At 47.4% G+C, this 25,582-nt stretch overlaps 1 protein-coding gene across 12 annotated transcripts in view; it reads right to left on the reverse strand.

Moving 5' to 3' along the window:
• TACC2 (transforming acidic coiled-coil containing protein 2) overlaps positions 1-25,582 on the reverse strand; it is a 199,772-nt gene that overhangs the window by 39,276 nt on the left and 134,914 nt on the right. For all 12 annotated transcript variants that reach the window (XM_080911974.1, XM_080911977.1, XM_080911975.1 and 9 more), the window contains one exon: positions 3,134-3,270. In XM_080911974.1, coding sequence (XP_080768100.1) covers positions 3,134-3,270 — 137 coding nt within the window. The remainder of the gene's footprint in view (positions 1-3,133; positions 3,271-25,582) is intronic.

A 25,582-nucleotide genomic window follows, 5' to 3' on the forward strand; every position in this document is an offset into this window, starting at 1 on the left:
TCCCATGGTTTTGAGACCAAACCCTCCTCTCCCTAGGGCTACCGATGCAAGGAGCACAGTGCCTTTTCAGGCTTTTACAGTGCCCCTGCGGGCTGCAGAATGGATGGGGAGATGGGGGTGGGAGTGAGGGCAACTTCCAACTGGAGAAACAAATCAGACAGTCTTTTGTGTAGCCCAAGCGAAGGAGGTGGGTGCTTTATGCAGACACATTTCCCCAGCTCAGGTCTTCTGACTATAATCTCTACACTGACAGGTTCACTGCAGCTTTAAAAGAAGTGTAAAGTCCCAGTAATCAAAGGTTTTGAGGGATTGTGACTTAGTGGTAATTAACATCTCCACAATGCAGCTGCACACAGGTTACCTCGTAAGCCTCTATTAAGTTCATTCTTTTATGAACTGCCATTTAAGTAATAGGTGGGCTTGTGTATGTTTGCTTTTAAGAATGGAGATGACTCTCTGTTTTGTTGGAAGAGAAATTAGGGAGTGGTTGGAGCTGCCTCAGGAGAGTGAGGCTCTGAAGCCTGAGCCTGGCAAAGGAAAGCTTCAGCTATATCTGACTGCCAGAGAGTTCCTCACCACTGCGTGCTGGGGCTCCGCCTTGCTTCACTGCTTCCTTTTCTTTAGATTGGACTCAACTTGTTTACGGTGTGGGCTACACTGCAGACTCTGGATGATGTGGTTCCAAAGCATCATGGCCAGCTCCATGGATTTCCCCAATCCAGTGGCTGCCTGGGATACACATCTAGTGTGTCTGACCCAGGCTCCAATTCAGAGGACATTAAAGACCCCAGAGCTTTCCAATGTCATTCTCCAGAACAGAAGAACCCCCTCTGTCCTGATGGAAGCCGTCTGAACACAAGGGCACACCTGAAGTTTCACGACGCTCTCTGACTCCTTGCTTCGAGCATGAAGCGGCTGGATGGTTGATTTTGGCTGTTCTGAAGAGTCTGTGTTTGTGGGAGAACGAACAGAATGACTAGATCAAAGCCTAGAGATTCAAGCATGGGATATGTTCCAAATGACGGAGACAGCAAACGTCTCCACTCATCCCAATAATACGTTACTGACAACAGCGTTCTTAGTGTTATGGGGAAAAACTGTACAGTGAGGGAGGGACCCGATGGTTCTTGGTTGCTGCCTAGGTCATGTCTGGATTTAACCAAGCCAGGAAAGAAGCAACAGCCAAGTGTAAAATTAATGGGCCACATAACCTGAAACACGTTGATCATAAGAAGTAAAGTCACAGCACAGGACAGACACTGTGTCACCTGTCTGCATTTTGTATCAGCTGGAACTAGGAAGTGAGGCAGGCCATCTTAGAGAAATTACATATGACAAGGTGGTAGGGGGACACCACAACGGTTCACAGTGTTCAATGTCCCTCGAAGTAACTCCTGCTTCCAGTGCCCTCTGAACCACTGTAGAGTGGCCAGACCCAGACCACCGAGCACCTGCTTCCAAGCAGACAGGTGGCCTTTCCCTTTGGTGATGTGCTTGAGTTATGGCTCTACCAGTTTTTTGTTTGTTTTTATCCAGACACTTTCCATTCACTAGGGGTACATTTATAACTGATACAGAAAGTACCTTTTCCTGTTTTCTGTTACACAAAAGGAAGGAAGAGAAACTTGAGTCTCAGAACTGCAAACAGATCTCTGGCTCCTCTCTTCTTTAAATCAGACCATCCCCAGAACTGCCATCTCAGGCTGGCAACCATACAGACTCAGTGGAGAGCATGAGGAAGACTGTCCCCATCAGTCCTGTGAAAACTGCCCTGCTCTGTTCCCCAGCAGAAGGCATCCAGCTGTTTAAGACTAAACCTTGGAGCTGCACATACTTCCTAAAATAGTAGCCTGCTTAAACCAGCAGGGGAAAAAAAAATCCCATCCCTTTTTTAAGATCAACATCGAGACCAAACTGTTACAAGGTACTTTCTTGGTGCCTAGCCACGGCAAATGTAAGCCCAGCCCTAGACCTGCCTTCCTCTACTACCAGCTCCAGCTAGACTGTGGATGCTGTCTGCAGATCCCAGGTCTATTCCTGATTCCTTTGCAGACAAAGTCGGCCACCAGGAAGACAGGGTTAGGACAGGAGAAGAGATGGGCCCGAAAAGAGACTGCACGCAACATATAGCACAGCCTAGATTCATGGTTCTCAACCTGTGGGTCAAGATCTCTCTGGAGATCTAACGATCTCCTTTTTCAGGGGTCAGATACCGGATATCCTGCATACCTGGTATTTACATTATGGTTCGTAATGGTAGCGAAACTAAAGTTATGCAGTAGCAATGAGAATTATTTTATGGTTGGGGGTCACCACAGCATGAAGAGGGTCACGGCATTAGGAAGGGTGAGGGCCGCTGGTCTAGAGGAAATTGGCTCTGTGTACTTGTCCTGGGGGACGGCTGAGGCCTAAAGAAGGCAGAATGGGTCCCTTTAAGTAAGTGCTGCCCAGGTCTGAAGACGCAAGCATTTGGCTCCTGTGGGGCCACCTTGAGCAGACTGTCTCCTTTCAGGCTTCAAGTTAAACTTCACACTACCGGTGGGTCCATCCCCTCTGCTATAACAGGGAAGTGCACAGACACCATCCCTGTGGGCAGATGCCTGGAGATCTGTCCTGTCCCTCAGTAATCGCCACAGCCAAACTACACTTGAAGGTGCTTGTCTTTCCTATTTGGAAGAAAAGATGTAGGCAAGTATTGGGCAATCAGGAAAGCCAGCTAGGGGTCACCCAGCACTGACTGGCTCTGCTTACTCGTGTGCTGACATCATCCTCCATCCCCCAGCCTGGTGGAGCGGTCCTTAACGTACAGACGTGGGGTGAAATGAACAGTCTTGTGTCAACATTTGTGTGGGAAAGGAGGTCGAAGAGTAGAGTCTAAGATCCTGTTGGAAGTCTCCAACACACACTATCTGAACCCTCAAACCTACCCAAGTCTCAAAGTGAAGGGACCAGAAAACTCAGGCAACAGAACCACTTCCAAGATGTATACAGCACAACTCATCTGTCTGTCTACTGCAGATTTCATAGAAACCAGTAATGTATAAAACGGCTAAGAGAGAGGGCGCCAGCCACTGTGGACTGTCTAAGAGCCAACTTTGTCCCCTGGGGCCAGTGACTCCTGACATTTAGTTACCTGGTTCTTCTGGAGCTGGTGGGTCGATGACCTCAGGCTCGGGGGTGACTTCAGGAGGTGGAGGTGGAGGGGCTGGTGGAGCTTTGACAGGGGTCGTTGACTCGGGGGTCTCAAAGGCTTCCTCAGAGTCGGAACTCCTGGCGGAGAGAGATAAGAAACATGGGTGAGACAGTGCTGAGGAGGGATTCTGCTGTGAAGGCAAGGACGGCCCTTCTGACTGCAACAGGTACATCTGTGGCAAATACTCAATGCACCTGTTGGGAGACAGGTGTGAAGGTCACCTCAAAGCACAATTCCCAGGAACTGGAGTGAATCTGTCCACTGGCACTGAGATCTGTAGTGGGTTGGCCTGGTCTGCTGTGTATTCAAATGTTAAATATTGTATCCCAAGACCTGGTTGCTCCAAGAATACCAGCTTTTGTCCTGTAAACCTTGTCCCACGCCCCCCCCCCCCCCCCCCCCCCCCCCCCGGTTATCCTTGGTTGGTTAATAAAGATGCCTACAGCCTGTAACTAGGCAGAAGTGAGGTAGGCAGGGCTGAGGGTCCCAGGCTTGGGGTCTCAGGCAAGGACCAAGAGAGGAAAGAGTGGCCCCCCGGGTAGATGGATTGTGAGCATATGGCCATCAGGGCCAGCTGCTGGAGTAGGAGTGACCCAGGCGGAACACAGCAAGTTGTATCTCCGGGTTATTGACAGGGAAGCAGACAAAATAGCACAGAGGGTTGACATCCGCTCGGCTCTAGGGCTTTAAGGCTTATTATAAATATAAAGGCTTTTGTGTGTTTTATTTGGGAACTAAATGATCTAAGGTGGAGTAGAAACACCCAAAGAATATTTACCACAACGGGGATCAATGTAGCTCTACTTGAAAGACACATGTCCACCTTAGTGACAGATTCGCACACAGTGGGCTATTTGGGTAAGCTTCGGTACACACTATGAAGTATTGGGTCAGTCTAACAAAGATACAGGTTTTACTTTCACCACAGTGGCTCCAGCCTGCCTCAAAGAGCCTCATCTTGTAAACTCAATTTGCATTCACTCTCCCACCGCAGCCTGCCGTTCTCCCCACTCCCTGCCTCCATTTTGCACGTTCACTGGTCTCTCTTCAACTGCACTGAAACTGCCACGCAGGTGGCTGGTCTGGTACCCAGAGCCAAAAACGGAACGAAGTGAATGGCCATCTGTGGAGAGAATGAATGAGAGCCAGACAGCCTGTCAGCAGAGGGTATGCCAAACCAAGCCACAAAAAATAGCCAGCCAGCCCTTGGTGGTATAGTGATAGCCCTTGGTGGTCCCCAGGGAAGTCTACCTGCAAGGAAGCCGCTTCACACACAGATCTGGGCCGAAAGCCTACTGAGGAGTTTCTCCTGGTAACAAGAACTCAGTGGACAAGCCCCACCTGGGCACAAGAGAACTCTACCCATGCCTTCTCCCTTCCTGAGGCCCCAAGCTACTTGATCTTAGCCAGAAGAATAGGAAAACGAGTTATATGTTCTTCTGTTGTTGAGAGGACATGGGCATAGTGGTCTGAGCCTATGCTAGCTACCATCCTAACACTAGAGAGGTTAAGGCAGGAGGACCAAAATTTCAAGGTCTTCATCAACTATGTATAGTGTTTGGAGCCAGCCTGGACTACATGAAACCTTGCCTGGAAAACAACTTAAATCAGCAAGAACAACTATATCAATCTTCCTTTTACACCTTAGTGTTGATAGACTGGTTTCATCAGTGCCACAGATTGTCCCCATTCACCCTAACAACCTTGTCACCTACAAATGCCAGGGCCCTGTAGGGGCTCAAAAAAAAAAAAAAAAACAAAAAAAAAAAAAACCAACAAAAACACCAGCTCTGCCTTAGATGAAACCCAACTAGCTAAGGCCAACTAAGATTTCACTAGTAAATACTTAATCCTCAAGAGGACAACAGGGAAGACACCTACCTACCTACCTACCTACCTACCTTCCTTCCTTCCTTCCTTCCTTCCTTCCTTCCTTCCTTCCTTCCTTCCTTCCTCCCTCTCTACTTCCCTTTCTTCCTTTTTCTTTCTATCTTCTTCTTTTTTTAAAACACTCATATTAATGTTAAAAGGCTTAGCTTGGTCCATGGAGAAAATTTAAGCTCCATCCATACTTGGTAGAAACAGATCCCGGTAGGTGAAGTTTTAAGTATGAAAACACAGGGTGGGGGTGGGTGGAGCCACACAAATGAACAGTAAAGAACAATGTTCGAGTCAGCTTGCTGGCCTGAAATGAAGCACCAAGAACCTTCTTCCTCACCCTAGCATCTAAACCAAAAACACGAGGGACAACCATGACAAGACACACAGGGTCAACTTGCCTCTTTCTGGCGCTTTCCTGGGCAGCCGGCAGCCTGGGCTCCTCTCTGCTGCTCATGGCCGCCCACATCCAACGGGCCCATTGCACTGGGGACCACATCTGCCAGGAGTCAAAAGCCATCTCCATAGGAAAATTCCCACCTATACTGTTCTCGCTGGTATCTCTTGACACATAAACCCCTTTCGTGGCACCACCAAAAAAAGAAGCTTCACCAGCTCCTCAGCAAGGGATGTTGTGAGCATCTCCTGTGTTCAGAGGCCCCAGGCTGCCTGCTTGAACTCAGATGCAGAGAGAGAGAGAGAGGGGTACCAAAAGCTCGTCCATTTCCTTCTGCAACCCTGGGCACTGGTAGCTCAAGGCTTTGGGATATAAAGGGCCCTGGTCTTTCTCGACAGAACAAGTGACAAGGAGGGCCGGATGCTCTTGCATGCTAGCTGAGAATTCCAATGAGGTTTCTACGGCAGCAGCTGCCAGCCTGCACACCTGCTCAGAGGACCACCATTCAACCAAGGACTGGAAGGGAAGCAGACTGGGGGAGGCAGGGCATGAGGACACAATGTTCTCTGTACTAAAAAGACCTCATCATCTTTTTACTATGAACTGTGTGCATCAAAACACCACAGGCCACGGTGGGCCACTAGCCTGACACTTCTGGAGCTGCTGGCCTTGTCTGCATATTTCCATACTTTCTCCAAGGAGTAGAGAGCAAGTCAATTACAGGCAACAGATAGCAGCTTTTAAAATTCTCTTTCTTCCCCGTTCTGTCGCAAAAGGCCTTAAACACATTTCAAGAAGGAGAATTTCTGTTGTCCACCCACCTAGAATCTGTGTGTAAGAATACAGCAGCAGATGGAGTTCTAGCCCCAAGTCCCACGGATCGAGTCCCACCGTGGCATGGCTGGTTTTCTACTATACACAAATAATTACACAGCTGAGACTCCACACACTTTCAGAATATAAATAAATAAATAAATAAATAAATAAATAAATAAATAAATAAATGAGGAAATTAATTAGACACAAATATGTATCAGAACAAGAAATAGTGAAACCCCTCCAAATTTCAGATTTGTTTATCGGGATGTGTGAATGTCATGTTTACAATGTAAGTAAGTACAAGAGTATAATATATGTATTATGTGTGTGTGCACAACATTAAACACAAGAGCATAATACATATGCACATACACACACACACAGGCTGCACAGGCATGTTTCTATATGTAAAGCACAACAGCCAACATTACATGTCAAGACTCGAGTCAAGGTCCATCGATCACCTTCAGAACTATGGGCTACGGACGTAGCTCAGTTGATAAGTGCTTGCCTAGCATGCGTAAGGCCCTGGGTTCAATCCCCAGCACTGCATACACTAGGCACAACAGTAGCATAGACTAAACAACAAAATGACTGTAACAGTCTACATGTAGCCTGCCTGGGGGAGAAGAGGCCTGCTTCACATATGACATAGGTACTGCTCAGAGAAGCAGGCTGCTTTGCAAGGGTACGCAGCTAGGAAATGAGAAGATCAAAGCTCAGATCCCAAACTGTCAGCCTCTGAGGTATCTTTCCACCGCATCTATGGTTTCCCGAAATCCTTAGCAAGTTCTTAGCATATAAAGTCTATCACAGAGAACAATTAAGCTGTTTAAGTGAACTTGTGAATGTGACAGTGGGGGCTAGGGGACATCCCAGCCCCAGCATTACCCTTGCTGATCTTTATTTTTGTTTGCACAATGCTAAAAGTCCCAATCATCCAATGGAGTGATTACTAACAGACCTATTCTACTAACGGTCTGTCCCGTGGTCATGGGATTCTCTGCAAGGCAAACGGGGCAGGGCAGCCATTAACCACACAAGCCAATTCATCCACCAGCACAAAGCAATCTTTTGAGAATATTCAACACCTGTGGGTATGTAGATGCGCAGAAAGATGGAAATGACAGACTGCCCTAGCCATGGAAACTGGGCCTGTGGGTCTCCCCAGCTGTGTTAGTACATTTTAAAAGCATTCCTTAGATTCCTTGAGATGTGGCTCAATGGTAGAACCTTTACTTGCCTGGAATGCTCAAGTGAGAGTGCACGCGCGCGCGCGCACACACACACACACACACACACAAAACATGGACCTACCCCTATAGTGCTCTAAATTCTAACCAAGCACAGCCTACAAATCCCTGTTCCACACAATATGAAGTAACCCACTCCAGTGACATGCTTTGGGAACAATCCCTCAAAACAGTCAAGTAGAGGTCACCCTGTAGACTCTAAGGGCTTGTTTCCTTACATTTGTGGCTCAGTTTAAATTTCATTCTTTTACTTGTCAAAAGTAAAGGTATTGTAACAAAATAGTCTAAGATCAGAACCCACACAGATACATAATATATACACTCATTAAATACGAATGTATCTGTGACACATAAATATGTTTGCCTATAACTGAAATATGGTGTTTTTATTAAACGAAGCATTCCCAGCATACCATTAACTGATTACATTTTGCTCAAATGAGGATTCAAGGTGCTTTGTGAGACAGGGGCCTAAGGTCCCAAGAAAACAGCCATGCAATCCAAAATGTCTCAGCAACATGTGGCCTTTATTTCTGTAGAAGGCTGCACATCTGCTTTAGATGCACACCTGAGCACACCCTCAGGCCCACAGGGCTCCTGCTCCTAGTGCAAATGGGTCTTGGTCTCACTGTAGGTGGACAGAGCCCAGGTTCACGTTCTTCCGCTGGCTAACTCTAACTTCTAAGGGCAGATGCTCGCTGGAGCACACACTTCTATCTTAGAAAACTCTTGACTAAGGGGTTTTAAGCAGGTGGCGTCTTTATTAATTTCTTTGCCGCTGAAGGCCAGGCTGTAGCCCACTTCTGCCTCTGAGAGAGGGATGGAAGGCATGTGCCACCACACCCAGCCCTACTACCTGTCTCACTTAGCCCTTTGATAGAAAAGACGGCACAGAACATACAGAGTGCTAACTCAATCTGGATGAAAAATCCGAGAATACAGCACTCCATCTTCTTAAACGGTAAGGAAAAGCAGGGAGCTGAAGTTACTTAACCCAGTCACTAGGTTTTTCACAGCGGCCGTGCCTTAGCAATATCTGTGCTTGCCTTCATTAAGCACCGCCTCCCATCAAGACCCTCAAAATACACCCCTTGCCCTGAAAACCTATGGCTCCCCACTGCTCCCCACTGGATTATTAAGAATGAGTTCATAGGTATTGCTAACAAGGAAGGGGATTCACTGTACTTATCTAATCTAGATCAACCCCTCAGAAGTTAGTGTTCAGCTACCAGCACAGCACCAGGGACTGACTGGAGGACCTTAGAAACACATATCCACAATAAAAGGGCATGGGGCAAGGGTGCAGGATTCTCACACTAACCCCGCCTTCTACTAGAAATGGGAGATCTGCCAGACATAACACTCGCTGCTGTGTTCAACATGAGTGTGGAATCCATGAGCTCCCCACAGTCTGCCTTTCAAGAGTCCCTATTCCCTCAAGACCAAGCTAAAGTTAAGACTGTGGCTTTAGCCAAAAGCCCTGCTTCAGGGAAGATTAGTGTATCTAGTCCAAAATACCATCTGCTGTCTTTGAAGAGAGAGGCAACCCTTCTAGAAGCAAACCTGAGCTCTCTGCAGACCAGTCTCATTGCTTTGCATCTCATGTGAGTAGGACTTTGATGAATTTGTGTGTATTTTTTAAATTGTCACATACTGGATTCTACTGGTCAAAATATTCCACTGTCAACAAAAGCCGTCCTAACCAACACACCCACGCCCACATGAGAACACATGAACACACACACACACACACACACACACACACACACACACACACATATACAGAGAAAGAAAGAGGCAGGCACAAAGAGACAGATGCACACACAGACAGGCAGACACACAGACAACACACATACACACACACATGCATATACAGAGACAAATTAGACATACACACAGAGATGAACAGTTAGATAGACACATACATACACAAAGAGACAGACAGACAGACACACACACATACACAGAAAGAAACACAGACACGCACGCACACACATGCACATACACACACACTGTCCATGCTGGGTTTGGACAAGTCATTTGTTCTGCCCCATCATTCTGCACAGAAAGTACAGGTGGGACATGATTCCAATATAACCTAACACCTAGATTCATCTCAGACAGTGAGATGATTACGGGGCAAACGGTCAGGAGCTGTGGTCCATGAACACAAAGTTGGCACTGGCAAGCCAGACTGCTAGAATTTTCCAGACAGACACCTATGGTCACCCAGAGAAAACCATGCAGACGGAGGCATATTTAGCCCATGATCCCCAGTACCTGGAGCCTGTGGGGCTTATCAAGTGGGTCCTATTTTCAGATGCAAACGACTATGTATGGAGGTCAAGAAGGTTTAAAAGTGAGAGAGTTAAGCATCTGGGGGGAAGAGGAGACAAATGGGGGGGGTCCTCTCAGCTCCAGCTCCAGTCAGCGGTAAACTGAACACAGCTGAGACAGAATGGGATTCTGGTTGGCCAAGGCAAAAGAGGGATTTGTAACAAGGCTATGAAACTGAGGACTCTGGTGCGGAGAGAGAATTGTGAGCCCCAGCCATTTGTTAGATGTCTCCGCCCTCAGCTCAAGACTTAAATCGCAGAAACGTACTTGCAATTGCACCATCTTGGGTCATATGCCTATGTCTTAGCTGATAGAGGGCAATGAACCTCAGTAAAGAACCTGAGGACACGAGGCAGACAGAATCCCACGAGAGGCACGCCAGAAGGGAGAGAGCAGCTGACAGTCCAGCCACAGACAGACAGACAGACTCTCAGCCACATCACAGACAGACAGACAGACAGACAGACACACAGACACACACACACACACACACACACACACACACACACACACACTGCCAGCCACATCACTGAGCAACTCTGGCCTTAATTCAGTAAACCACTTGACCACTCAAGCTCTGGTTGTTTGCCCAGCAAATGGGAATTATAATAACTATAAGAAAAAGTCTCCCCACAATTGCTACTCAGAGGACATCAATGGTGGAGCTAGAAAGGAATTGAGGGTAGAGGGGTCCCAAAAGCCCTGTTCCTATTTGTGTACCTTGACATACGGTTATAAAACCCCGGCCTCAGCTCTCATGATAAAGTTTCAAGTTAAAATATAACAGAACCCTTTAACCCTGGAAGGGGAGAAAATCTTAACCCACAGCCAACGGATTGACCTCGGGACCCTGAGCAGCCTTTCAAAGTCATTACATAAGAGGTGGCCCGGGAGATCTACAGCTGTGTCTGGATGTGTCTCTTGAGGTCAGAATGCTCCTCTGCAGATAGAGACTCTGGTAGCTGCAGATAGGTGGTTCCCGCCCCACCAGAAATGAAGCCACTAGGTCATTCACACGAACAGGAACACAAATCTGCTTCTACAAACGCCCCCTTATGATTACTTACACTGGGATTCTGACACACACCTGACTTTGTGTACTTCAGAGGAACGGGGAAGGGACATCCTAGAGAGAGATGGTCAACTATGATTTAGGAGGTGAATGGCATACCCCTTGAACATGCCACTCACCTCGTAAATGTTCATAAAAACTTGCTAACATCTATGGTGAAGAACCCCATTCTGCTGCTCTCCTTTGGAACAGTCCGTGTTTTGCTAAATAAATGTCTGCTTGAACGGGCTGAGCCTCTCAACTGGATTATTTCCATTGGGAAGACAGTAACTGAGAGACCCCTGCAATGTAACTACAACTCTGTAATGCACTGGATCTCGGGGAATGTGCCATGCAAGCAGCTGGGCACATGTTCTATTTTATTTGGCTAATGCTACTCAGTTGGTCATGAAAGGGAATCCGGAGGCCACAGAAAATGTGGTCAGTACTTTGCCGGGACAACTGTGGAGAGGCTTTGTGGTAGAACAGATGTGAAGGCAGGTCCTGTGACCTCACCCTTACTCTTCCTGAGGGTTAGATACAACTCAGCCTCCAAAGATAGACGGTGTTTCTAGAATGGAGGAAACTCTTGTGGCAATGGGCAGTGTGGGCATGTATGTAGGTGTGTGCTTATTCAAACACCTTTACAAGCACTCTGCTTTTAAATTGGATCATTTGTTATCTTTCTAGGAGCCTCTTAAAAGATAAGCAGCATTCTGGTTGGCCCCATGATTGAAGAAACACAATGTTACAAAGTTTGGCTCCTGGGATCCCGGTAGCTCTGGCTTGTTATGACTTCCCTATAGAAAAGCCAGGTGGTGACTCAATACTTGGGGGAAGTAGGGCCAGCTGCCAGAGATCAGGTAAGGGTGCTTGCCACCAAGCCTGAAGACCAGAGTTCAATCCCTGCAACCCACATTGTGGAAAGAGAGAGTGAACCCTCAGTCTTCTGATCTCCATATGTGCACTGTAGATTCTTACACACACACACACACACACACACAAACTAAGAAAAGAAAAATCTGATTGGAAATAAGACATTATGAACAATAGCAAGAAACATATATATCATACTGAATCCAGGAAAACCTGAAGCTTCTCACAGGCTGACACGAACAGTCAGTTTCTCCAGGAAGGACAGTAACCTCCGACCTGGACAGCACCTAGGAAGACAGGTATTTTCATGCACCCACAACACAAATGGGCCCAGAAAACCTCTCTGCTTAGCCAAGAATGTGCACAGAATTCACGTCCATTTGTCTCATAGGCTCTCCTGGTCTCTGGGAACATACTTAGCTTTCTTTATTCATTGGTCTAAGAGGTTTGATATCTAGATCCTGAACTCAAATCAAACAAGAAGAGGCAAGGACATGCTGGTGACCAGCAGACGATCACATTCAGGAAGACTATGTGGTGGATGAAGTAGACATCCCAAGAGACAGTGCAAGAAAGAACTTAAAAGGCAGTGAGGCTTGGCCCAGGAGCTGGGGCCTGTCAGTTGACAGCACCCCCGTCAGCACTTCTGAATGGGAGGGATGGGGATACATCACAGACATAGTAGGGAGAGCTCTATAAGTGCTGAGTAAGGAAAAGCCCAACAAACTAAGGACCACACGTATGGAGTAGATTCAGAGTGATGAAAGATGAATATAGGTAATGTACATAAATCCATATATACACGTTTGCATACATCGATGCCTATGTACAGAATTAAACGTACGAAAACAGAGGCAGCATATAAGTGCCACTTCTGTAATTCAGAAAAATATATACTGAAGCTCAGGTATCAGAAACAACAGGCCTCCTTGCCATAGGGGAAGATGCTGACTCCAATGGGAAAAGCCTCCCATACTGCTGTGGGCTCCGAGGGCTGCCTGGGTTGCTCAGGAAGCTCCTACAAATCTCATCCACGAATTGGCCATGATGATGGGACTCCACCAAGGTCTGCCCACACAGCTGGATTACGGCCAAAGTTATATCAGTTAAGGAAAAAATCCAGGGACAAGTGTGGAAAAGCAGAACAGCAAGGATGCAGCTTCCTGTGGCACAGACTAGGGCAGACAATCACCAGAACAGACACTCACCAAACACTACCCTCGGGGATGCCACCATCACAGCCATCAAGTGTCCACAGAAGTTAGGATGGAGTTGCCCAGCAGGGGCCGTAGACACATAAGAGAGGAACAACCTGCCCACCACATCTGGCGTCTTTCATTTCCTCACGGGGCTTTTGCACTCATCTTACCTCATCTTTACAACTGGTCAGGCAGGCAATGCCCATGCCTACTGGACAGAACCAGCCACTCCTGAGAGAAGGAACTGGGTACAGCAGTGACCCAGGTGGCTCAGTCCTCACTCCCCAGAAGCTTGAGTCCTCCGGTGTCCCAGAGCAAGCATTTGAAGACAGAACACAAGCACATTGACTGAATGCAGTGATGCATTTCTGTAATTCCTCAGGAGGCTCAACAGGACAATTGCAAGTCTGAAGCCAGCCTAGACCACTCAGTGAGACCATATCTCAAAGTAAAAAAGAAAAGTGGGGGGGGGGGGGTAGTGTCGGAGCGTGGTTCAGTGCTAGAGTATCTGCCAAACATTCCTGGAGGTCTTGTTTGATTCCCAGCATTGTAAAACCCAAACGAAACAAAAACAAACAAACAAGCAAAAAAAAAAAAAAAAAATCCCACAGGACAGAGGCTCCGCTCACAAAGAACATGAAGTTAACAAGTATAAACTAGTTCTTGGTCCCCTTTGATTGCCCTCGGTCTCCAGGAGCATCCTCACATCACCTCACCTCTGGAGGAAAAGATGAGGTGTACCCTGGAGACCATAGCACAACCCCCTTATAAGCATCCATCACCAGAATCAAGTGTTTGTCGGGCGCCCGAGGACCGTACCCACTCAGCTCCGATTGCTTTGTTTCCTGCAGTAAAGAAAGTCTTAAGGAAGAAGTGGGGAGGTTTTGCAGGACCTCAGCCCTGAAGAGACACTGGAGAAGTTTCTGATAATGTCACTAGATTCTGGTATTTCTGAGCTTCTTTTATTAGTCCATCCTGTGTGCTCAAGCCTCCAGGCGGGGAGTGACGTCTGGGTGGAACTGTGTTACGGAGTTGTGCTTCGGACTTACTGCTTGGGACCCAGAACCCTGAAGAGGGCCTGGAAGGAAATGGAGAAAGACGCATTGAGACACATGTACTATGAAGCTGGGATCAGGAGGGGCTCCTAACACTACCACTGCAAGGGGAACCTCAGCATGTTTATGAGGTTCACAACAGGGAGAGGGGTTGGTACCCACAAGTCTGGAATGCTGCCACTGGGGAGGTACTTCTCCACCTTGGAAGCAAGTATCTCAACAAATAAATATGCATATAAATAGATGGGCCCATGGGATGGTTCTGCAGTTAAAGGGGCTTGCTGCAAAGCCCGATGACGTGAGAGTTTGAGTCCTGGGATCTACATGGAAGGAGAAAATTGACTCCCGCAGAGAATTGATCCTTCCTTCCACATAGGTGTCATGGACTGTGTACTTCCCCATTAAAAATAAATAAATAAGGGCTGGAGAGATGGCTCAGCTGTTAAGAGCACTGGCTGCTCTTCCAGAGGTCCTGAGTTCAATTCCCAGCAACCACATGGTGGCTCACAACCATCTGTATGTAATGGGATCCGGTGCCCTTTTCTGGTATGTCTGAAGACAACAACAGTGTGCTCATATAAATAAAATAAAAATAAATAATAAAAATGTAATAAATAAACAAGGTTGAGAAGCAATTGAGGAAGATGCCGGATAACAACTTCTGATCTCCATATGCACATACACATAGTCACCACTACCCATGCTCACACGCACGCGCACACACACACACACACACACAAATTAGTACACACACACACAGAAGGAGAAGAAAAAACAAACCCCTCAATATTTAACTCAACTTGCACTAAACTTCCATCTAGAGCCAGAAGCACCACTTAGAAATAGCGCATGGTGTGGGAATGGATACTTTCAACCTTTGATGTGAGGAATTGAGAACTTGAAGCACAGAGCTGGGCTCTGACATCTGTTGGAAGAATAAGCAAGAAGGCTGGCGCCTGTCCAGCCCGAGGCCTGTGGAGAGCAATAGCCAGGTGCCTACTGTCAGATTTATACTCACTTCCTGCAAGCAACCAAGTAGTTTGCTGGCAGGTCGGCTGCAAGTGTCTGTTTTGACTCATTTGGGTTGTTGTCAAAAAAAACCCTTCACCTTGAAACAGCAATGCCTGCAGTGATGTGGGGAATTGTATCAGTTGATTCGAACTTGTTACATGTAACTAAGATTTAAGATGACTTATCTGCCATCCTATTTAAACCACTGACTACAGCACTAGTATTTTTGTTGAAGTTAAACAAGCTAGCATGTAAGGACCTGAGACTCTTAGAGTTACCAAAGTATTTTTCTCCCTGTACCAATTGTATGGTAAATAAATACATTATTTTAATCAAAACTTCCCCGAAGTATAACCTGGGATTTCTGCCCTCCCTCTGACCTTTCCTTCCTTCATGTGTCTAAAACCCAGCTGTTTCTTACCATCATGGTCACTGTCCCCAACCTAGGTCTTTTCTCACACCAGCATCCTGACCCTGCTGATAATCTCAGAGCAGTTAGAATGATCAACATAAATTGTCTGAACTCAGGATGAGCCCCCTGTAGTAGCTTCATGAGTCCTCCCCTATCCCAACAAATGGTCATCATTACCACTGCCCACATCCTAGGTAGACTTTATTCTCCATCTGCCTTGTTCTCCCGAGTAGCAGAAACCATTGTGTGCACTCAGCCACCAACCACCCCACAACCGGCTCCCTGTGGCTCTTCACAGCTCCCCTCAGCTTGGAACCTTTGCCCTGAGCTCTGGATGGCCCTCACTTTGCTCTTCAGTGTTAGTCTCAGTGTCTTGAGAACCCAAGACAGGAAACCTTGCATTTTGAGAAATGTACAACAGTATCAGATACCTCTGTCTGATTACAGTTCTTACTAAATATTCAAGTGGAATTTGATACTTAATTTTATGATTCTTCACCCATTGCTGCTTTAACTCTCTCTCTCTCTCTCTCTCCCTCTCTCTCTCTCTCTCTCTCTCTCTCTCTCTCTCTCTCTCTCTCTCTCTCTCTGCTGTGTGTGTGTGTCTGTGTGTGCGAGTGCGTGTATGAATAGTTGGGTTCAGTAATGAATCATTGCTACACTGTAAAGGCTGGTGTGAGGGGTGAATGCCTACCTACCTCTCTTCCTCAGTGTGCACAGTGCACTATAACTTCAAACACAGCTCTCATGACCACCCCAAGCATCGATTACTTTTCTCCTGCCCCTGATACAAATCAGGAAACTAAGTAAGGCCCAAGGCTGGTAGCAGCCTGACCACATTTGGAGCCAAATCTGTAGATGCTCAATTCTATAATTAATAACCACCGTACAGCTGCCTTCCATAAGCTGTCAGGGTTAATTCTTGTAATATATGTAAAGGACATAATTTAATTTATACTTTTATCAGTTCAGAATTTGTAATAAGGGGCCAGGGGTTGAGCTGACTAAGCTATACTGAAAATGCGGACCTACTCTAGGGTGCACGATGCCTTAGAGAAATGTACATTTCCAGGCGCTGAGCAAAACCCAAAGGCCGCCTTACTGTGTGTGCTGTTTGTGAGCCATCTCTTCCTTTTCATTGTCTGAAAACATGGGCAGGAAAGGGACAAAGGACCTAAGTCCTGGTTTCTTTCTTATTGTTCAACGGCACACTTAGCAGACTGGCGTAAAATCTGCTTTAACTGTTTGGTTCTTTGTTTTGTTTTGGCATTTATGTACTTATTTGTGGGTGAGGTGGGGACACAGCCTGTGGTGCACACAGCCAGTACCAGGAACAATGTGAAGGGGTCACTTCTCCCCTTCTACCATGGGGCTCTCTGGCTTAGGGGTATTCACTGAGCCACGTCACCAGCCTGAGTGCAACCAGACAAAAGTGCCGACCCTGTGTGTGCTCCTTACTTCAGGGTCCCCTCTTCCGCTCCCAAGAGGGCTAACGGTTCCTGTTCTACATCACAGGGAGGCGTCTGGGGTGGTCCTGAAGCATTTTCTCTCCAGGACTAGCTTTGGACACACCCGGAGGCCATGACAGGCTGTTAGGACAGTGTCCCCAGCTGCTTCCCACTCCTATAGACCCTCCTCCCCCTTTAAAAAACAGAAGTTGTTTTCATCTCACAAGAGGCACATTTGTGGAAACCCCTCCTATGTCTCTCGCCACGGTTCGCAGGGAATCAGGCAGTCATTTTCAGAGTCTCCCTGTAACATACAATTTGCTAAAAGCCACAGTTTTAGATAGACTGTATCTTCAGCAAACTTAGGTCAGACACCCTTCCCATCAGAGGAAGAGCTGAGATTACAGATTCCTACTGTAGGAGAAAAATGAAGTGGGTAGTTTATCTGCGGTTTAAAATGACCAGCTTGGGTCCGGGGGCCTCCACCTGAATCCCTCTTTTTGTCTCTTCAGGATATTGGAGTTTGGTTCTTAGGAGAGGCCAGCATGCGTGAGCAGGTGGGAGGGGTAGGCAGAGCTAGACAAGAAGAGCCTTGTCACCTGCTGTAGGAGAACACCCAGCAGGAGGTGACCGAGCAGTTGCAGTCAGCAAGCAGGGCCTCCTTACTTCAGATGTGACTCTCTGAGGCTTCAGAAGCAACCCTATCAAAGGCTCAGCCCAACCACTGTCATCCATGGGAGCCATGCTGAAGGTCGCTATGGCTTTTAGGGCGAACATGAACACACACCTGTATGTGTGTCATGCCAGATTCTTTGAGGACAGACTCCTTGGATGCACATTTACATGCATGACCCTAAGTCTTCCCAGGTGTACAGGGCTGCTGGGAGAGCATTAGTCTCCTGGGGAGCTGGAAAGGGCAGAAATCCACAGAGGGCAAGCAGAAGCTACTTGGGGGTAATGCAGGGTGGGTGTGAGGTCAGGACCCTTTGTATTTGTGGGGCACGCTTAGCTTTAGCCACCAGTTCTAGTGGCTGAGTTGTATGCTCTAAGCAAGGCTGGCCATGTGACCAGGCGCATCAGTGTGGTGTGGTGGTGTCTAAAGAGGGGTGGGTATCTGGGCTTTGCCTGTGGCTTTGGCTGCAAGTAGAAAACAAAATAAAAGGACGTACAGAAAATAAATAAAAAAGAATCGAGTCTCCTGTGATTGGCGGGAGGGGTCCACCAGAGGTTCTGCCACAATGGATTCAGAAAACTGGATATCCCACAGAGAAACTCCAAACCCCAAACACTCAGGCCTCAGGTTTGTGTGTTTAACAGCACCTCCTCATGACTTGCCCTGAGCCTCTGAGTTGCCTTTTTCTCTCTGTAAACCCTGGCCCTCTACGCAAGCTGCTAGAGAAGTTTTGAGACTCAGCTTCTGAGCTGTCTGCTCTACCAAGACCTGGAGCCCAGACAGGAGGGCAGGTGCCTCTGCTTGGTCCACAAATGCCAATCAATAGCCCAGCATCAATCTCCTGCCCTCACTGGAGGACCACAGGAAGCCTGGTACAGCTGCCAGAGTGGACATCTTTGGAGAGGCTTGAGAGTCTAATACGAGACAGGGAGAGGCAAGAAATAGTTTGAGGAGACTAAGAGCTTCTGGCAGTTTCCCAGAGCCTTTCAGTCCCTGTTAAGGAGGGTCATCCATGGGTAAGAAATAAAGAAATATTCCATGTATGGTGGTACCTCAGAGCCCAGCTCCTGAGAGATAGGGGTACATCATGAATGGTACAAAGGCTAGATTCTGTTTTCCATGTCTTTCCTGTCCAGATGTAAAGGGGGGCGGGGAAGGAGGGAGGGAGGGAGGTAGAGAAGGAGGGAGGGAGAGGAAATGAACGTGTCTGCGTTGCACTTACATCTTGAGTGCTGACCACTTCCAAAGCTTACATTCTCCTGCTGACTGCACAATCTGGAACTACCCCCAAACTCCAAGGCCTGCCTGTTCCCACAGACAGGATAGAAGGCCACTAATGTGTTTTCTCTTTGGCCCTACTTTGAGTGTGAGACCATGTGACCGTTGTCAGAGTTGTCTGTGTGACAGTGCACAACACAGGTACACTTTCCTCCTGATTGGAAGTTGTCAGTTTCCTGTTTCTCCAACCAGTGTCACTCCGGCTCATACATGCGACCTGTGTGTTTGGCCTAGGTCAGCAGGGCAGGTGGCATGGAGCCCAGGGTGTTCGGATAGTCTGACCCACTGGTCCCAAGAGAAAGAGGGGAGAGCACACCCAGAGAACACTGACAAGCCTGTCTACTGTCAGGGCACTGCCATGCTTTGACAAGTCCTTCCAGCAGATAGGGACACTAGCTCCACACAATTTTCCCTGGGCATGTGGCAGTGCCCTATCGGTGTGGGCTGCCAACCTCAGGTACAACAATGGGGAGGTGGGGCTGACACCCCTCCCCTTTTGCTTTTGCTGAAAATAAAGAAGAGAATCGCACTGGCCTGTCTGGGCGGGTGATAAGATTACCTGTAAAAACTGGCCCCGATGAGGGTTCTTACTGTCTTCTTTTGGGCAGTTAGAGTTGTATCTACCTGTATCTCTATTGTTTATATCATTATCATCTATATCTCTACCCAGAGTTAAAGAGGGTTGAGAGCTGCCTGGAGGATACTGGGAACCAAACCAGAGTCTTCAGCAAGAGCAACAAATGCCCTTAACTGCTGAGCATCTCTCCAGCCCCTACTCTTAGGAATTTTCAAGAGAAGTGGTCCTCAACCTTCCTAATGCTTCGGCCCTTTAATGCAGTTCCTCATGCTGTGGTGACCCCCGAACCATAAGATCATTTTGTTGCTACTTAATAACTGTAATTTTGTTACTGTTATAAATTATAATGTAAATTAGCTGACATGAAGACTATCTAACATGCAACCCTTGTGAAAGGGTTGGTTGTTCGAGCCCTAATGGAGTTGAGACTCAATAGGTTGAGACCCTCTGTTCAAGAGTCTACCAGCACCAAGCTGAACAATGTAATCCCCCAGTCTAACTGCAAGCTGTGCCTCCTATCCAACATTTCCCATCACCTTTCTTCTCAGCCCTTGGCAGCAGCTATGTTTCTAGTCCACCCCCCCCACTTAACTATTTACTTGCAGAGAAGACATACTAAGTATCTATAAGGCAAGCCTAAAGCTGCAGTGTTACATTGGAAACTTAAGAAAGGCTCTCTGCAGGTAAAGTGCTTCCTCACATACAGCTGCGGTGCAGTAGTGGGTGACAGATGGCCAAATTCATAGAAACATAAAACACTAAGCTAATAATCATTTGGTACACTCATATGCTATCTTGTTTCCATCTTCCAGCCTAGAAGGAACTCAGCATTTTTATCTTGTGAATGTGGGTGAGATCCATCTATTTATGTATATACTATGTATATACATATATTATGAGTACACAGACACACCAGAAAACTCCATCATTGTAGATGGTTGTGAGCCATGGCGTGGTTGCTGGGAATTGAACTCAGGACCTCTGGACGGGCAGTCAGTGCTCTTAACCGCTGAGCCATCTCTCTAGTCCACGATGGTGCTTTTTAATACAGCAGAAAGAGAGAAAAGCACTGAGTTGCTAGTGGATAGAGACGCCATTGGTGTTCCTCCTTGAACTGTTTGTAACAAGTAGACTCCTCAGTGAGGAGAGAGAGGACAACACTGAGCCCTATAAGCTGCCTGCAGACCTTCCTTTCTGGGTGTCGTCTGTCCTTTGTGCTGCAGCTGGGTTTGCATGTTACCCCTCCCAGTTCTGGCTGAAGGCATTAGCTCCTCAGATACTGTTTGTCTCCTGTTTCTCTAACTTCGATGGAGACAGTCGTGGCATAGTGGAGTCGGGGTGAGGACTGAAACGACCATGAGGCTGTCTGGCTTCATGCAGGCCTTTCCTGGATATCGTTTAAGGTACTCATGTGTCAGAGAAGTGTGAGAAATCCATCTGCTATACTCAGATGTGGCACTGTTACTGGTCAGAAATATTGCAAGATGGCACTGGAGCAGTCAAGGGAGATAGAGAAGCCCTGGGTGGGTGAGGGATGGCAGCAGATGGAGATTGATGGCCAGTCCTGCGTACCTCGGGTGGGAGGCCACTAGCAGACTGTGCACATGGGCTAAGAGTACCACGGAGTCTGCAATTAGTGGGAGCAAATTAGAGAGCAGGGTAGGAGGGATACGTGGAGCGAGTGATGCTCCCACAGACCCTGCTGACCAGGGGGGACCTGAAGGGGTCAGCACTGAGCTTAGCGCAAACACTGGGAGATTAGGATGTGTTGGTGTCTCTGGGATGAGGAGTGGCAGGGGACAGAGCTTAGGCAATATGACGGATGGAGCCAGATCTAGCTTCATGTTCAAATTAAAAAAAAAAAAAAAAAAAGGTAGAGGGTGTGTTTCTTGTCTTGCAGGTGTCCCTGAATGGCCTTGGTTTTTTTTTAGAGTTTCATACTTAGTACATGGGGAGACCTGGGTAGACTTAGGATTCAGAGCTGCCTGTGGCCTATAGGATTGTGTGGTATCCCTGAATCTCCTCGAGGTCCTCCCTGTTTAACAAGGTAGAATACTTCAAAATGGGCAGTGGCTGGGGGCAGAAGAAGCCTCCTAACAGCGGACTGGGCTATGTAGTTCTAGGGGGACCAAGGACCTATGGCATGCTTATAGCTCATTCCAGCTCAGGAAGAAATGACAGCATCATGTTGCTTGGTGTCCTCAGTAAGGCCCAGCAATAGGCTCAGCCGGTAAAGATGTTTGCAGTCGAGCCTGACAACTCCTTTGGCCCCATTTGATAAAAGAAGAGAATTAACTCCACGCTGTCCTCTGACCTTCACTCAATTTTACACACACACACACACACACACACACACACACACACACACACACCACACACACACACAGAGAGAGAGAGAGAGAGAGAGAGAGAGAGAGAGATACAGACAGACAGACACAGAGACAGACAGACAGACAGACACATATTAAAAACCAGAGGACCAGCGTAACCTAGATCAACAAATATGCGTGAGGTTAGCTACACAAGTTAGCAGGCAGGACTTCCGAGTTTTAGGGAAAGAGAGCAGCCTTCTTCTAGAAGAAGCTGGGGAGGATAGAAGACGGGGCAGAGAGGTAGGTACCTGTGGTGGGAGATGAGGCTGGAAGGGACAGGTGTGGGTGTGCATGTGACCTTCTAAAGTTTATATTGGTGGCCCAGAGAGTGGGGAGACAATGAGGCCCAGCCAAAGGGACTGTAGTTGGGGCTGGCACCACAAGGCAGACACCTCAAGGGAGCCTAGACTATGGGGTTAAAAGGCACCTCGGTCCCAAAATTGGGCACAGTCCTCCAAAACCACCTGGGAGCTCCAGGCTCTGAGAAGAAGGGAACATCAAACACTGAACAGGTAAAGGAAGAGTTGTCCTTGTCTTGGAGATGCCCCCGAACCCCTCATTTGCCCTGGTGACAACAAGATCCTAGGTGAACAGCAAGGGCACATGATGAAAGGATGAGGAAGTTCACCTCAGAATGTGTTTCTTAGTATGTTTGATGCTAAAACAAAACACAAGATGAACGTCTAAAAATTACAAAGCTATTTCTCATGGCCTTGGAGCCTGGGAGATCCAATGCTAAGTCAGTGCAGGTGAAGGTCCCTTCCCGCCCTTCTTAATGAGTCTCACAGTAGCAAGAGTGAGGGGTTCTTTCCTAAAGGATGCAAGTCCCTCAAGATCCTTGTCGGCTCCCAAAGGCTCTACCTGACTGTGTGGAGAGTAGAATTTCTACAAATGCTCACCCATGGAACCCTCTCTCCAGCTCCTTCATCTATTTGTGTTTGGGGTGCTCAGGCCTTTTACTTAGTAAGCTTGAGCTCTCCATAAGAAATCCTAGAGACATGAAGCTGGACAAGGATTGGGCCCAGAAGGAGAAGGGCATGCCTGAGCGCAGGCAGCACATACTGGACCGAAGTCTCAAAGGTTCCTGGGAAGGGCAGGAAACACAGGTCTGAGCCCTGTACCAATCACCAATCACCGTCACAGACATACATCTGCAAATAACAGTCCATCACCTGCATTTTACGAATAAAGTCTTTTCGGAACAGTAAGTTACGTATCATCAATAGCAGCTTTTGTACTGTAAGAGCCGTTTATCACTGACCCTTTATGCTTTTCTAACCCTGTGATTTAACCATACAGAGGATTTAGCTTCCTTAGTTATAAAATTTGCCTACTAGGTAACCTTGTATAGTATATATGTAGTATGTTATATACATATATTGTATATAACCTTTTATATGCGAAGTATATTTTTATAACAAACAAAAAAGCCTTGGTGATATAGCTCACTTGGGAGACAGTTTGTCAGGCATGCAGAGGACCATACACCCTGTTCTCCATAAACGGCATGTGGTGGCACACACCTGTACAACTTAGGTAGAGGGGAGGGGAGAGGATGGGAGGGGAGGAGAGGGGAGAAGAGAAGAGAAGAGAAGAGAAGAGAAGAGAAGAGAAGAGAAGAGTAGAGGAGAGATTGCACAGAAGTTTCTGCTGAATCTGAGTCTCCTCAGCAGGGCTAAGTAAAGAGTGTTTCCCTCCGGCATGGCATCTGCCTCATGCAGCTCTGTTCCCACGTCTGGCACCGACAAACTGTACCCACCTGCCCTGCAGAAACAACTGCTAAGAGAATTCATAAATACAAACAGAGCAAAGTCATCTGAGTGAACACAGGATGGGCGTGTGAGAGCAGGCCTGACTTACTCAGTTCTTTTGTGTTCAAGTGGCTTCCCCTTACTGAAACAAAAGCAGGAGTCTGTGAACAGTTGGTTTTAGGGGGAGAACTGTTCTCAATGCCAAGTCCACACTGTGAAGCTTAAGGGGCTGGAACAGAATTGTTCCACACCCTTTGCTGACCCGGAGTACTGCCCTGCTCCAGTAATCTATCTGACAAGAGGAGCCAATCATATTTTAGGCTAATGTAGTTTCCTAGGCAACCAACAATATAGTCATAGAAACAGACTGTGGATAGTAGAAAGAAACAGAGCTAGGGATGTGAGGCTCTAGCCCATAATCTTCTGACTTTGATGTAACCCTTGCCCACAGAGTCATTCATACTTGATTAAAACCTGAAGTCCTACCTATTTAGCATCAGGGTACCCCCAACCCAAGAGGAAGGGGTCTTTGTACCACCCCTTGTATATCCAGGAGTTATTGGGAAGACCTTGGAATGTTACTGCCCTTAAGTGTCCCCACAGAGCAAGCCTCTAAAAGAATGGTGGGCCAGAACCCTGTGGATCTGGGCAATGGGTCAGAGTCAGGGTGCAGCTACCTAGGACTGATGATACCCACAAAGAGCCTTTGAGGCTCAAGCTTATACCCCACTCAACAGACAACTTTGCAGTTTATTCAGGAGGAGAGGGAAAGGATAACTACCAGATGTTATAATATAACCAAAGTAAATGTATCCAATTTAATGTTTCCAAATGTATCCAAAAGTAAATGTATACAATGTAATAATATCCGAAGTAAAATATACTTTCTGAAACTTACACTGTAACCCATAATAAAACACTGTTATTCCAAATTTTTACATCTATTTATTTGTGTGTGTGCCCCGCGCACGGGTCAACTTGTATGTGAACACACGCCATGGAACATGGGTAGAGTCAGCTCTCTTCAGCATGGAGGTTCTAAGTACTCAGATCAAGCCATCGGGTTTGAGGAGGAAGCACCTTTCAGGCTGAGCCAATTTGCCAGTCCCTAAATCTTTAGTCTTTACCCTCCCTCTGCAGACAGTGGATCCTTCCGGTCTGCCTGGCTCCTTCTCCTTGTCTCTATGGATCCCCTAGGGACCACAGTCCTGTAGCTTTCCATGTTTGCGGGCTGCTTTCTAGACTCTGCCAGCAGCCCGCCCTGTGAGAAAACCCCTTGCCCACTGGCTGTCACGGTTGATGGGGAAGTCCCTGGAACTGATGACAAAGTCCTTGCTGCTATTTCTCTTCGAGGGAGTCACATCCCCAGGGGCTCCCTTTGGAAAGAAGGGTGGCTACGGGGCTCATCACAGACCTCGCTCAGCCTCAGTGAAAACGATTTTAGGGTGGGCCCTCCCTCTGCTCACACCCCTTCTGCCATTTGGAAGTGGTTATTGCTTCTGTGAGATCTTCCTTCCCAGACAGGAAAGGAGCAGCCGGAGCAGCAGCCAGTGGTTTCATAAAGACCTGGACTGAGAGGAGATATCATCATCTCGGGGCGTCTCAAACTCTACCCCAAGCCACACGGGAAATCTTTAATAAGCATGGTTAAAAAGAAGATTTGAATCTGAGCGGAGCTGAGACCCCGAACTTCTGCCAGAGGCTGGTGCTACAGTTTAAGCAGCGCCTTGGGGTTGCTCTGGACTGGCTGCCTCAGTTCCTCACCCTCTACCTCACTCCCCTCATCCCACAATCCCACGTGGCTTCCGTTTCCCCAGTTTTCCTTGTTGTCACCCCACTGCTTTCTGAGAGGGACAAGTCTGTTCCCTGGGACTACAAAGACCATCTACAGGCATCCAAACTTGAAATCTAAGAAAATCTTCAAACAAGCAAAAGTCCTTAACAAACTGAAGCCCTTCGATCTTTTTTTTTTTTTCAGTTTCACCCTTCTGTACAGCCCTCC

This window comes from Micromys minutus (genome assembly GCF_963924665.1).
Source record: "Micromys minutus genome assembly, chromosome: 2".
In the NCBI taxonomy this organism is placed as follows: domain Eukaryota; kingdom Metazoa; phylum Chordata; class Mammalia; order Rodentia; family Muridae; genus Micromys; species Micromys minutus.